The 14203-nt window shown below is 37.0% G+C and overlaps 1 protein-coding gene across 5 annotated transcripts in view; it reads left to right on the top strand.

Moving 5' to 3' along the window:
• DCAF6 (DDB1 and CUL4 associated factor 6) overlaps positions 1–13374 on the top strand; it is a 45838-nt gene extending 32464 nt beyond the window's left edge. For all 5 annotated transcript variants that reach the window (XM_028726814.2, XM_028726815.2, XM_028726812.2 and 2 more), the window contains 9 exons: positions 635–746; positions 2955–3070; positions 5590–5673; positions 5889–6207; positions 7934–8072; positions 11129–11285; positions 11698–11786; positions 12261–12366; positions 12937–13374. In XM_028726814.2, the coding sequence (XP_028582647.2) occupies positions 635–746; positions 2955–3070; positions 5590–5673; positions 5889–6207; positions 7934–8072; positions 11129–11285; positions 11698–11786; positions 12261–12366; positions 12937–13001 (1187 nt within the window). In that variant the 3' untranslated portion in view covers positions 13002–13374. The remainder of the gene's footprint in view (positions 1–634; positions 747–2954; positions 3071–5589; positions 5674–5888; positions 6208–7933; positions 8073–11128; positions 11286–11697; positions 11787–12260; positions 12367–12936) is intronic.
• Positions 13375–14203: the final 829 nt, after the last annotated feature.

Here is a 14203-nt window from a genome sequence, read left to right as displayed (position 1 = left end):
AGGCAGTCACATGTCCTTCACATACCTGGTCCTAAGACATGCTGTTCCTTTAAAAAAAATGTTTTGTTTGCTGCAGCTGTCTTCCAGAAAACATTCATATTTTCTATACTTTAATATTTTCTATACTTTAATAGAAACTATTTCCAGAAACGTACCAAACCCAACTTTCAAAGAAGAATTTTAAATTATCCATTGTACCTAGTACCACCCCATGGAGCAACTAAAAAAAAAAGTCTATCCTTCTTTGGATATTCAGCTAATTTGCAGTTCTTTTTCAGGATTCCGGTTCAAAATGGTTAAACACATTTACTGGAAACATTACTGATTTGTAATATTTAGACATTAGTCATTTACGATAGATAAGGCTCTGTGTAGATGGCATATCTTTGATTCAGCAGAAATGTTACATGCATTTCTAAATCTTTGTTTTCCACTTCCCCTTATTGCTGTTGTGTTTGGACCTTTCCCCAAGAGTTACAAGGTGATCATACCTAATACGTAAGCGTTTAACTTTGAACAAGCTCCGAAGCTCTACTTTTAATGAAGCTATTACTAAAATAAACAGAATTGCCCTCAGAATTATGATATCTTTACATATGTGGTATGTTCACACTTACTAACACTTTGTTTTCAGATGATGAAAAGGCAAGTCCACATCCTGGAACAAGTGAACCTGTTTTAAGTTTACATTATAGTACAGAAGGAACAACTACAAGCACAATAAAATTAGACTTCACTGATGAATGGTAAGATTGCACTACTTTTCCCAATTTTAGCTATGACTTCAGTTGTAGCATTTTGGGGTGATCAATGGGCCATTGAAATCAATGGGCTGTATTCAATACTGTCCATGTGCAAGCAGAACAGACTTCCACTTGTGGTGGGACTTTGCCTTCCTTGTCTTCACTGCACAAATCTGTTCTGGAATGGTGGGGGACCTTCTAGAGAAGATGGGGGAGTATAGGGGGCTATGTGGGGAGGGAAGGAAGGTGATGTGAAGTCTGCTTGCACAACACTGGATACTGCCCAATGGATTTAAGTTGTATTTTGGTTTACTCTGAGTATGGTTAACATTAGATCTCACACTTGAACTTTTTCATTTAATAGCTTTCATATGCTACACTGCCAGAATAACTTCATTAGGAAAAAGTGCTGAGTTAGACCAGAGAAATATTGTGTTAGGCTAGATGCAAGGTTTAGGAATTGTATGAAAAATACATTTATTTCATACACCCAAGCTTTACATGGTGCTTTCAGTATTTTAAAATCATTTTGAAAAGTCTTTCAGGCATTATTTCATTACGTTTACTGGGATAGTAAATCGTACTGGAGATCATTTCCGCCCCTGGGATTACAAATAAAACACTTTTCAGTCTTACTATATGAATTGAATATCAAATTTAGCAGAGTGGGGTACGATAATTGCAGTAATAAAACAAAAGCAGGTGAAACAATAAAAAACAATATTAAAACACAGAGAGCAGCTCATTCTATTATTATAACAGAGCAGAGTTGAGAATTCAAAGATGCCTGAAAAATAGCAAAGTGTTAACCTGGTGGTGAAATTGATCTTAATTTGTCACCACATGGACCTCAGAGGGAGGGAATTCCATAGTCGGAGAACCACTGCAGAGAAGGTGCTCTCCTGTGTCATTGCATAATTTCCAAACGTGAGGTGCTGCGCAGGGCATCCCTGGAAGGGCTTAATGCCTGTGCAGGAAGACATTGAGAGACTGGTACTGTCAAGTCAGGACAGTTACATGGCTCCAGTGAACTATTCCACTAAACAGCCTAGCAAGCAGCAATCTATAGCAGCTGCAGCTTCCAGGTAATCTTCAAGGGCAGCCCCAAGTATTACAGTTACCCAACTGGGAATCCAGATTTTATATTCTAGTATATGAAGAAGAAAGCATTATGCACCAGGTAGTATAATGGTCATGACCCACACAGCAATAATCAATACAATATTTTGTTACAGAGCAAAAACAAACACTATTTTGGTTATAAATATTTATAATTGCTTCAATACTAGTATGTATACACGAACTCTTGTTATTTCTGAACTACAATGAAAATTACAAGCAGCTTTTTCCAAATGAGAACTGAAAGAGTGTGTGTGTTTGTGTGTGTATATATGTATATGTATATGTATGGGGAAAACATCTTAAAGCAACATAGATTACATACATATTTATATTTCCTATATTATAATTAATGGTATATAAAATATCAAACTAAATTGATGAAAATCAGTATTGTATATTTAGATATATTGTACTGCTTCTACAATACTCAATGTAAAGCACAAACTATCTCAATTAATGTTTTCTTATCTTTGCTTTTCGTTTCATTCTGATAGGTGTTAGTTTTTCCATGTCCACATTTTATTGTCATTCCTTCATGAAGCATATTGTATACAATCTCCAGTTCCCCCCTCCCATATAATACTCTAACACCCATAGCCATTCAAGATGCTAGTTTTTAACGTCCTTTAGAAACAAACACATCCATATAATTTTAAAGGTAATAAAGAGGATCTAGAGGGATTGCATATTGTAGTATGCTTTCTGTAATCCTCTTAATAATTCTCCAGTAAATTTTTCTCTTCAACATTCCCAGCAAAAGAAGTTTGCTTCCTTTTCACGCTGTCAATATTTTTAGGGGTAGTTCTTCTTACCATTACTATTATTATAACATGATTAATATACCATCTTGTCGTTACCATATAACAGTTCTTTCTGATTGCTGTCTTTAGCAAAATTTTATGGTGCTTATTACAGAGTATTTCCCATATCTCCATAGCGATATATTTTTTGCCTACTTCATAATATTATTTAACTAGCTCATACTTCAATAATACTAGTAAATGGTTTTTATTCTGAGAATATATTTGAAGGGCAGGATATAAATATCTAAAATAAATACATGCGTCTGTTGAATGTTGTTGTTGCTAGGAGCAGTACAGCTTCAAGTTCCAGAGGGAGTGGAAATTACAGCAAACCTGAAGGTCAGGAAGAATCCATGAGAACTCAGAGTTCAGAGACACCAATATTAGAGAGTTCAGAATCAAGTAAGATGTGAATTTGTTGCCTTTTTAGCAATGATATAGCCACCATATATACACACATACACATACACTTTTTTGAAAGATAAAAAGTAATGTGTATATAATTGTAAGTGCACAGGATAAAATAACACTTGAAAAAGCGGGGGGAGAAAATGGAAAGGGGTGCACGCGAATAACACCAAAAAACCAAAAACTAAAAAATAACTTATAAACATTACAAGATTGTTATTGTAGTTAACCTACATTTAACCTAATGCAGTGTTTATAGAAATTAATTCCAAATATTGTTAAATTTGTCCATGGCAAGTCAACGTTTATATGCGATTTGTTCATGTGCTGCAAGTTTGTCAAGAGATGATATAGCTATATCATTCTTGTTCCTGTTTAAGTTTATCAAATCCACAACCAGCCTGATATTATCTGTGGCTTGTCTTCTCTTTATAGAGCCTATTTGGTCATTTTAAATAATAGTTGGTATTGCTGTTTGCAGCCTACTTGCCAACATTGCCATTAAAATGTTTGTATCAATATTAATCAGAGAAACTGGGCATTGGTTGGCGCTTTGGAATAACAGTAATGTATGCCTGATTAGCTCAATAATGTTGAGCTAATTCCTTCTCTGAATATCTCCTCATATAATTGATATAACCTAGGTGCCTAGAGATCAAAGTATGTTTTGTACCATTCCACCAGGAATCTGTCTAGGCCTGGTGCTTTACTGTTTTCCATGTTTGAAATTATTCTCAAACATAATCTCAGTTTCTGATATTAAGGACATTAATAATTGTTTTCGCATAGATTCTGAACCAGGTAATTTTATATTTTTTAAAAAAACTTCTCCATCACCTCTTCCAATATACCTCTTTCTGTTGGAGCTATATACACGTCATCTAATTCACCTCTAATTTGTGAGATTATTAACCTTTCTTTCTTTTGCTTAAGTCAATTTGCCAGAATCATACCCCCCTTTCACCAGTTTCCCAATACTTTTGTCCCATATACATAAGCATTATATCTACTTGTTTTGATAATGTATTACATAGCTCAAATTTCTTCTTTCTTATTTTACTACACAGATTATCAGTTGAGTTATTAACTATTAATGGCCACAAATCTTTTAATTCCTCTTTCAATTTTTTTCCTTTACTATTTCGAAGGGTTTTTTTATGTGATGCATATGCTATAATTCAGCCTCTAATACAAGCTTTGTTTGCTTCCCATTCATACATCCTAGCAGTCAAAGTCTTGGCATTTAAGTCAAAGAATTGTTTAGTCTCAGTCTTCATTTGTTTTACAAAATCTGACTGGTCAAATTTATGGGTTTGACCTGATTATTCAATGTGAACTTTGCTGGGAATTGAATATAGTGTTTCAAGCTTTTTGCCCTAGCAAGGGCTTTCACTTTAGCAGATTTAGAGCATGCCTTAATCACCTCCTTAGAAAAATCTGGAAAAAGAGAATGATTAAATAGCCACCTTTATATCATTGTTTGCCTGTGCTTACTTTATTTCAAATCATTACACTCTTGGTTTATTTGTACTGTTTTTATGAATATATTGTTATTGCTTGTATTTTTATCTTTTTGTAAATCACTTTGGGATTTCCTTTGGCTATGGGTGAAGAAAGCTATGAAAAATCTAAGTAAATTAAACATTTGTACATATAATATGACCAAAACAAGGTTTTCAATCTGATTTTTGGGGAGTTTGGAGCACAGGAGGTAAGTGTAACATCCATGCTGTGATTCACAGAGCTCTGTAGGGTGCTTCTGCTAGCCCACATATCACAATATGATACTTAAACTATGCTCAGTTTCAGAAGTAGTGTGCGGTGTGGCATGTCGGGGTTGCTGTTTGAGAAAAACAACACAAACACACCATTAGGCTCATGAAAGAAGTTTCACAGTTCTTTGTACATTGACTTTAGTATTCTGTTGTAAATCCAGAGCCCTGCATAAAACAATAGTTATCGTTTAAAATATAAAATTAACCTAATATTAAACTATTTATATGAACATATATATTATATGAATTGTTAAATTCTTAATATCCATTATAAGTATTCAATATTAGTAAGATAAAAGAATCTCAAAAATAAACAAGCCTTGTAAAATGGGTTGCTGCAAAAGATTATGGAGTCATCTGTAATAAGCTTGTGAATGTTAGATATTAGTAAGTGATTCTTGAGTCACTTTTATTGTTTCAGTTGAACATAAATAATACTCATTCACAAAACAATCTATTTTGATTAACATAAGTATGTAGAATCTACAGCTAGAGATATAGATGGAATCAGAAAGCCAGATTATTTTTTCAGTAGTACACATTGCAGCAGTGCCTGACTTACTGTATATTTTTAATATTTTTTCAGTGCATCATTTTTGTCAGTTTTCATTACTTTCCATGCAAGCTATACAATACTTTAGAAGGCTTATGATAGTGACAACAGTATATAATAGCTAATTTCAGAAATTGCTAGTAGCCCATTTGCACTATTTATATAATTTAAATACTGAATTCCAGGAATTCCTGAAGACTCACATGGGGAAAGTACAAATGTTGAAGAATTGACACCTACAAGTGAAAATGTTGGAACACCACATTCAGGTATGTAAAATGGTAACATATGCATACTTTACCCAAAAGCTGTAAATGTAAGCAAACTCAAGCTCTCTTCTCCCCGCACCCCTGAAATACTTATATCTCCAGGGCAGGTTATAGCTATTTATTTTTTCTACTTTAGGTTTTAATAATGTTGTCAAAGATAATTCAAAATGTTTTTAGTGTGGTAACTGATTAAATGTCATTGTTTGTTCTATCAGATAATGATGTGTCTGACCAACTGGAAAGCAGTATGGAACTAGAAAATGATCCTCATCTTGACATAACCTGCCAGACACCAGGTGAAGGTTTATCAAGAAAAGACACAGAAGAGCAAGGAAGTGTGAGTCAACAAAGTACAGAGTCCACTGCCAACTCAAATAATACAAATCATGAACCTCAATCCCAACCAGATTCCTCAGGGCTTGCTTCTCATGAAGAATCATCTATGAGAAGTTCTGCTTTCCAAGAAACTGATGATAGTGATGATGACCCTGTTCTGATACCAGGAGCCCGGTTTCGTGGAGGAGTAGGCCATAGGTTAGTATTGTGGTGCGCTCTCCCCTCCTAAAGACAGTTCTGTTGAAGTAAAAAATGGGAAATCATGCAGCAGAATCATTCAGACCTCTTAAAAGTTATGCTGTCAACATGTATTCATGTTAGGCATGAAGGATTAGCCCTCATTTCACCATGAGATTCTACTTGCTCTACTTGGATATTAAAATTCTACCTCAGTGTGTTGTCTTTTTATATTTTCAGTTGGATTTGCATAATTGTCTATGTATTGTAGCATATCGTGTGATCCTTCAATGACCTGGACTCTCATACTGAAGGCAACTATCCTATACACATTTACCTGGGGTTAAATTTCAGTGGACTCAGCAGGACTTACTTCTCAGTACACATATATATGATTGTGCTGCAGGAGTGCATGGTCCCATGTGTTTTATTTATATGCCATGTCTGCATAACAGGCATATATAAAGAGGTTCACTTAGTCACTTTTTCATGCCCATATAATTCTCATTCCTTGTACTTAACAGAGCTTGATTGTCTTCCAGAGACTTGGAAAACATTCTGGTTGTATTTGTTTTTAGTGACTAGTAGAAAATTGATATAGAATTGTTTGCTTTTTCTCTGAGGAGCTTGACACAGTGCTTATGGTGTCTTCACCATATTATCTTCACAACAACCTTGTGAGGCTGGGCTGCCCGAGGTCACTTAGCGTGCATCATGAATGAATGGGGATGGTTAAATTGGACCTGGAGCACTGTACAGTTTCTTAACAATATTATATACATTATTTTTAATTCAATGACTTCAGCTGTTATTCCTTTCACTAGATATATAAGAGGAACAGCAGTAGGTGGTAGACTATTGAGGTAATTCAAAATTACCATCCAATGTAGAATTATGATTACTTCCTTCATTGGTGCAGTATCTAACCACCTTTTGTACTGGTTACTATACAAGTTTTAAATCTATTGGACTTCATATAGAGAGTGGAGAGTAATTTTGGTTGTATAAAGGTAATTGCTGTGTGAAAGGTTTAACAAGTTTATTAACCTCTTTAGTGTGTTCATTAAAGATGAATGCAGTGTAAAAATATACAGTGGAACTAAAGCCCAGGTAGTTCTCTTTTGTTAAACACGTATTGTATTTTTCGTGTGTCACGGCTTACGTGATTTGTTGATTAACATAATATCTAGTTACTGTAAACCATGGGAGGGGAACACTGTTCTTGTGCTCATGTTCTGCTTGCTGGTTTCCCATAGGCATCTGGTTGGCCAGTGTGAGTACAGAATGCTTAACTAGATGGGCCATTGGCCTGATCCAGCAGGCTATTTTTGTGTTCTTATGTTAAAATGATTATATTGCTTGAATGCATCCGTTGGCTAATTGACAGCTTCTGCTTCAAATGCTGTCAATGGGTGACCTGCTGGTGGTGCTTATAAAATCCTCAATTTCATTATTGGCACTGAGTATAATACTCAAAAGAAAACTTGCACAGGCTGTATTTGCATGCTCAAGCTCTGCTGTCCTCCCTCTTTTTGTTGTTTGAGAGTAAAAGCAAATGTTTAATAATGTATCAAAAGGCAAAGGTTGTTTTATATGGGCTAGTGGTCTAACCCTCTAGGCACAATTAGCCTGTTTAAATCCTATTGAGGTTATTGGGATCTAAAACAACCAAATTCTGAACAGGACTGCAAACCAGGTTATTATGTAGCTTTCTGACAATGATGGCCTTTCTGTTCCTAATCCATAGACGATCTGCTGTAGCTCGCATTCAGGAGCTCTTCAGAAGAAGGAAAGAGAGAAAAGAGATGGAGGAATTGGAAACACTGAATATTAGACGCCCTTTAATAAAAATGGTTTACAAAGGTCATCGAAACTCCCGGACAATGGTACATAGTTTATTGCTAAATTTATAATTTGGTTTTCTCTAAATATGTGTTATACTAACCTATATTAAAAGAGAGCTTATAAGAAAAATTAAGATATATGCACATCATAATACAGTTATGGTTGCTCAAGTAACTTTGCAAAGTCTTAGTCCAGAGCACTGTATGCCTGGTCAACATTATGAAATAACTTTGAATTTAAAATAAAAGTAACACTCTCCCCTGGTGTTATAATGGACTTGCATGGGTTTGGCTTCTTCATCCACTCAAAGGCAGGAACAAAATCGCCTCGAAAAAACCTCAGACAAACTATTTTGCCTCTGTTCTCCTGAAGTAGCAAGTTACATTTTTGCCCCTGTTGGGGGCAGTTGCCTAAGACATATTTTCTCTCTCCTTTTTGCTTCTTCATATCTCAGGCTTGTATTTTGAATCTGTGTTGTATTGCTGTGTGTTTATAGTGTCTGGGACTCGTCTGTTCCCTTGGTGCCCTGGACTGTTTGAGTGTGTGAAGCTTCATTTCCCTGTGTTCCTCATGGGTGTTTCCTTGCAATTGATTTTGTGATGATTTTCACTGCAATTTATTTGTTTCCCCTGAATTGTAATTTTCTCAGTAATGACCATCATTCTTGAGGAGGGCCAAGTAACAAATGTGACATTATTGGCAGTGTGAGCCACCAGAGGGCGCCCAGTAACCCTCCAACTTCTTTCATGGATTAGGAGAGCTAGGAAGGATCTGTCAGAGAAGGCACCTTGTTGTTGGCATCTGTCTGTCTTGAGAAACAATGGAGTGTGCCTCCAACAGTGATGTCAAACTGTTGTGTTAGGCTGGGCAGTGTCCTGGGCTGCTCAGACAACAGGACCCCCCCCCACTTGGCCTCACTGGTGCCCAAAGGAAAGCAGAGCAAAGCAATACATTTGGCACAGACTTGGCTTCAGGAGTTGCTGGAAGGAGGCATACAAGGTGCCATCCAACCGTCTTAGGGACACCACTCCGGATTTGGGGAGGGTTTTCTCCTTAGCCTTTTCTTCTCCCAAAGATATCTCACAAGGCAGCAGAGGTTTAGGATCAGAGTTTTCCTTCTCCTTGATGGGCTACCTTCCCAGATTGACAGGCCCCATCTTCCCCTCACTTCCCTCTACAGCACATGCAGAAACTGCCTTCTTTACCATTAGACCCACTATTGGTCTCATCTGCTCAATCAGTTGGCGCCTGTCTTTGCATGCAGGGGAGGTCCCTAATTCACTGAGGGTGCAAGACCTATTGGCTACCCTCTTCTAGGGTACCCTCAGGTCACCACTCGAAGCCATTCCCAAGGTGTGACTGCTGTTGCATGCTGACAGCTTCTTGGAGCCACAGGTGAGAGCTGAGTGCAGGGTGGGGACCAAAGGTGACTACTCCAGAAGGAGCATGGCATTTCCTCCACTCCCTGGAGAATCAACATTATCAACTGTGATTCAAGTTCTGGGAATGAGTTTGTAGGGCTCGAGCCCTCACCACTACAATCAATGCGATCAGTCTTCAGTACTGCTCCTCAGCAGTCAGCCCCTGTGCAGCTGTGGATAAAAATCAGCAGTGATTCTTTAATGATCTAGCAAAAAATAAAAGGGAAGTTGATTCAGCAGCCCTTATTAACCTTTCTTCTGAAACTTTTGTTAGGTGGAAAGCTATTTAGTCATGAAGCTTTAAAAGGTGTGTTGGTGGAGTTCAAAGAGAAGTAAAAGGCCATGCCTTTGAAGGCTATGTTTACCCAATTACCACCACTGCCACTATTTTTGTTCCCCAAGGTCTAATGAAAAAGGTAGGGATTTTCAGTCTTCCCCTGCTGCCTGGAACAGATCCAGGTTCCAGTCCTGAGGTCAGTGGCAGCAATCTCATGCATTTATGTCAGGTTGGCGCCCTGCCACATTTAGAGATGTTGGAGAAGTTGTTGTTATGTTGGTGTTTTGTACAGTGGTACCTCGGGTTGCGAACTTAATTTGTTCCGGAGGACCATTCTTAACCCATAACCGTTCTTAACTTGAAGCGTGCTTTTGCTAACGGGGCCTCCCGCTGCCGTCGTACCACCGGCGCGCGATTTCCGTTCTCATTCTTGGGCAAAGTTCTCAACCCGAGGTACTACTTCTGGGTCAGTGGAGTTTGTAACCCAAAGTGTTTGTAACCTGAGGTACCACTGTACAGTCATACCTCGGGATGAATACGCTTCAGGTTAAGCATTTTCGAGTTGCGCTCCATGGCGAACATGTTACTTCCAGGTTTTGCCGCTCGCACATGCGCAGAAGCTCAAAATGATGTCACACGCATGCGCGGAAGTGGCGAAACGCGACTCTGGAACGGATCCCGTTCGCATCCAGAGGTACCACTGTACTTTGTTTCTATGTCTCTGTACTCTTTAGCTTGGCAAGAATGTAACTGGTCACTTCAGGGTAACAGAGACAAAAGACTTTCTTTGAGGCAACTGTATTTCTGCCTTTGAGTGTTTGGGGAAACAATCTTAACTTAGTCCACTATAACATCACATAGAAATATGTTTCCAGATAAACCAACAATCCTTTCCATTTAGTGTTGCTTAGGGTCTCTTCTAAATAGATTGTGTGGATGCTTTAAACATTGTATAGGTATATATATTGCATATAGTATGTATATTAGCTATAGGTACTATGTAGGTCATTGGGGCACTTTTTAAACGGATAGTATCATTTGAAACAAAGATTTTTTTAAAAAAAATAGTTTATTTAAAAGTAGTGGGCACAGTTCTGCCCTTGCTAAGGTTATGGATAATTCAAACCACAGTTTGAAGTTGGCTTATTTCAGCTTGCCTGTATTCAAACTTAATGCTAAATTGCTGTTTGTTAAAGATGGAAGCAATTGCGTATAGCCATGTCAGGGGATGGAAAGGAGTTGTGAAGTCTGAGGCATGCTCATATGACACTGAATCATAGTTTAGTGTTGTGTATGAATACAGCCTGTATACAGCTTTGAAAGTGAATTAGAATGTCTCCCAGCTGTGCATACTAACCATAATGAAATGTTTTGTTCCCCCAATTTATTTTCTATATAGATTAAAGAAGCCAATTTTTGGGGTTCTAACTTTGTTATGAGTGGTTCAGATTGTGGCCATATTTTCATCTGGGATCGGCATACTGCTGAGCACTTGATGCTGCTGGAAGCAGATAACCACGTGGTGAACTGTCTGCAGCCACATCCATTTGACCCAAGTAAGATTGTTTTTCTCTCTATAATTTACAGGCATATTCATAGCTTGTAGGGAAGCCCTTGAAAACACTTGGCTTCATCCATGTTCTACCAAAATGATAGGTTATTTTTAAGTTTGCAGTCTGAAGGACCTTAGCTAATTTGTGAAGTGGATACTAATGAGAGATCTTGTCTTAAAGTTATCCTCATAGTCTGCTTCAGATCATTGCCTACATGTTGCAAATTATGCACATGTGAATGCTCCCTAGGAATAGAAGTTCTAAGTGGAACATAAGAGTGAATTTAAAAGTGAAACCCTTCTAAGAAATAGGGGCGGGGCGGGGGGGTTGCAACAAAGTGTGCTAACTACCAAATATTGTTTGTATTTGCAAATGTAAAATAATGGCTACTTAATATATTATTAAATTGTTTTAGTTCTAGCCTCATCAGGTATTGATTATGATATAAAAATCTGGTCTCCACTAGAAGAATCCAAAATTTTTAATCGGAAACTTGCTGACGAGGTAAGATGATATTCTGCAGCAAAACTCCTATTTCTATAATTTTCTTTCCTGACAATATTGATGTTGCTTGTTAATACTTTCTGTGCACCACTAATACCAATTTGTAACTTAGAAGAAAACAATAATTTCATAGATGTATTGCCATAAAAAGACCAGTTCACAGTGGGAGATGTGTCATTGTTTCTGGAACATGGAACTAGATTCTATGGTACATGCAGCATGGATCGAAACGTAGTAAATTCTGTTACAGAAGTGAACTGATCGTGAATAACCTCAAATTGGTAAAGAGTTGTGTGCACCAGTGAAACATGTATTGGGTAAAGAGAAGTCTTTGGTAAATACTGATACAGTGTTTATGTCAGATGCTCATATAATAGTGGCACATAAATATATACAACAAGCCTTATTTTCTAAATCTGCTCTGTTAAATTCTTGCTCAGTAACTACTTCACTTCCTCTCTACCCCTACCCCAGGTTATAACTCGAAATGAATTAATGCTGGAAGAAACCAGAAACACAATCACTGTTCCAGCTTCTTTTATGCTAAGGATGTTGGCATCTTTGAACCATATAAGAGCAGGTAGGAAGATTCTACAGATACTTTTTACTGAATGAATTGATTTATTACGGTCACAGACCAGAAATCACTTTTGACTAGATTTCTTATGTGAGGTGTTTCATTTCAACTAGTTGCCATTTTGGGGCCAGACAGCTCAAAAGTTGTATTTTTCAATACAACTTTTTGGTTCCTGAAATTCATTCTGATTGTGCAAATAAAATATAATGGATAGACTTCTAAAGGATGTGTTCTAAAGGATGTGTGAAAACAGGCAAGATCCAAGGATCCCTAGACATCCCCAGGTGGTGGAGACATCAGGCACCATCCTGATGCCTGGGCATCTTCACTTGGTCACAAGTGGAAAATTATCTGAATCAGAATTTTTAGCAGCTATTCATATTTTTTTTCCTACTGTGTTTCCATCATATTTGTAAAAGGGAGTATATATGTTCAGTATACCTTAAGCATTTCTACTTCATTCATCACTAGACCCTGGACAGTAGTTGAACAAAATGTCATTTTGTTTTCTGAATTGGAAAAATGGCTTTCAAATTGCTTCAGTCATTTAACAATTACTCCTGTATTTTACAGACCGGCTGGAAGGAGACAGGTCTGAAGGATCTGGCCAAGAGAATGAAAACGAAGATGAAGAGTAATTGGCTCTTCTCTGAAAGCACCTAGACGTCATGAAATTTGTATAAGTCATGAATTATATTTTTCCTTACAAAGCTTTAGTGCAATTTTAAGGTTTTGCTTTTGAGTAACCTAACGTTTTGATTTTGAATGAATGTGTGCATGACTTGCAAAAGTGTGCAAGTAAAATAAGCAAAATATTTTTAAAATGTTTTGCAGTGTATGAGGGGTGCTAGAAAATGCGAAGTGCAATATTTTCCCTTAACTTGCAAACATGGGAGCTTGGATCAGTGTTTTAAAATAACTTACCTTATAGTGAAAACATTGGTTCAAATAAATTTCTATACCTGCTATTTGCATGTTTGTTGCTTTCTATTAAAAGATGTGGTTGTTTTACATTTGTGTTTGTCTTTTTCTGACCACTATGTGAGGAAATCAACACATCACATTCTCTACTGACTACAGAAATTTCAGTTTCCACCCTTCCCCACAGAAATCCTATTGGGGTTTGGAGACTTACATAACTTGTAAGTTGACTAGAAACTTATTCTGCCTTCTTAAAAGACATTTAAGTCAGAACTTTTATTTTATGTGCTAAAGTTAAATGTTTAATTTTAGGAGTGTGTGACTATATATTATCTGAATTGCTTTGGAAGCTCTGATAAAAAGCAGCTTGTCATACAGCACAGAAGACTGCTGTTGCAATACTCGACTGTGTGCACAGATCCAGCCATGTAGCCTTCTGGATCAAAGTCTGTTGGAAAAAATGGGCTATATTGATGGTACTGTATCTTAATGCTAATAATAAGGCAGTGGGTGATGATAAGAATAAGACACTTAATAATAATAATAATAATATACCCCACCCTTCTGGGTTGGGTTTCCTCCTACCTAATTCCTAATTAAAACCACTTAAGTGTTTTTGCAAAATTTACTTATTTCTGAATAGTAGCTATTGGAAATGGAAACTTATTAAGAGTTACTATCCAGCCACCTTAATTCTGTACATCTACCATTAATTTGTGCAGTTTTCAGTCTATAAAGTTGTCCTAAAATCCTACATCTTAGAGCAAGTTACCACAGCAACTAAGCCATAATTTGACTTAGTGTCATTAGCTGTGATTCTAAACATACTTGAATGGCAGTTTTATATGGGAATGAGATGGCCATCATGCTCTCCCTTAGGCGTATTGTTTGACACAAAATTTTGGTTCTAGCACTACAA

Source organism: Podarcis muralis, chromosome 4 (genome assembly GCF_964188315.1).
Source record: "Podarcis muralis chromosome 4, rPodMur119.hap1.1, whole genome shotgun sequence".
NCBI classification, from domain to species: Eukaryota; Metazoa; Chordata; class Lepidosauria; order Squamata; family Lacertidae; genus Podarcis; species Podarcis muralis.
Note: the sequence above shows the minus strand (reverse complement) of the source record. Positions and strands in the feature narration are given on the sequence as shown.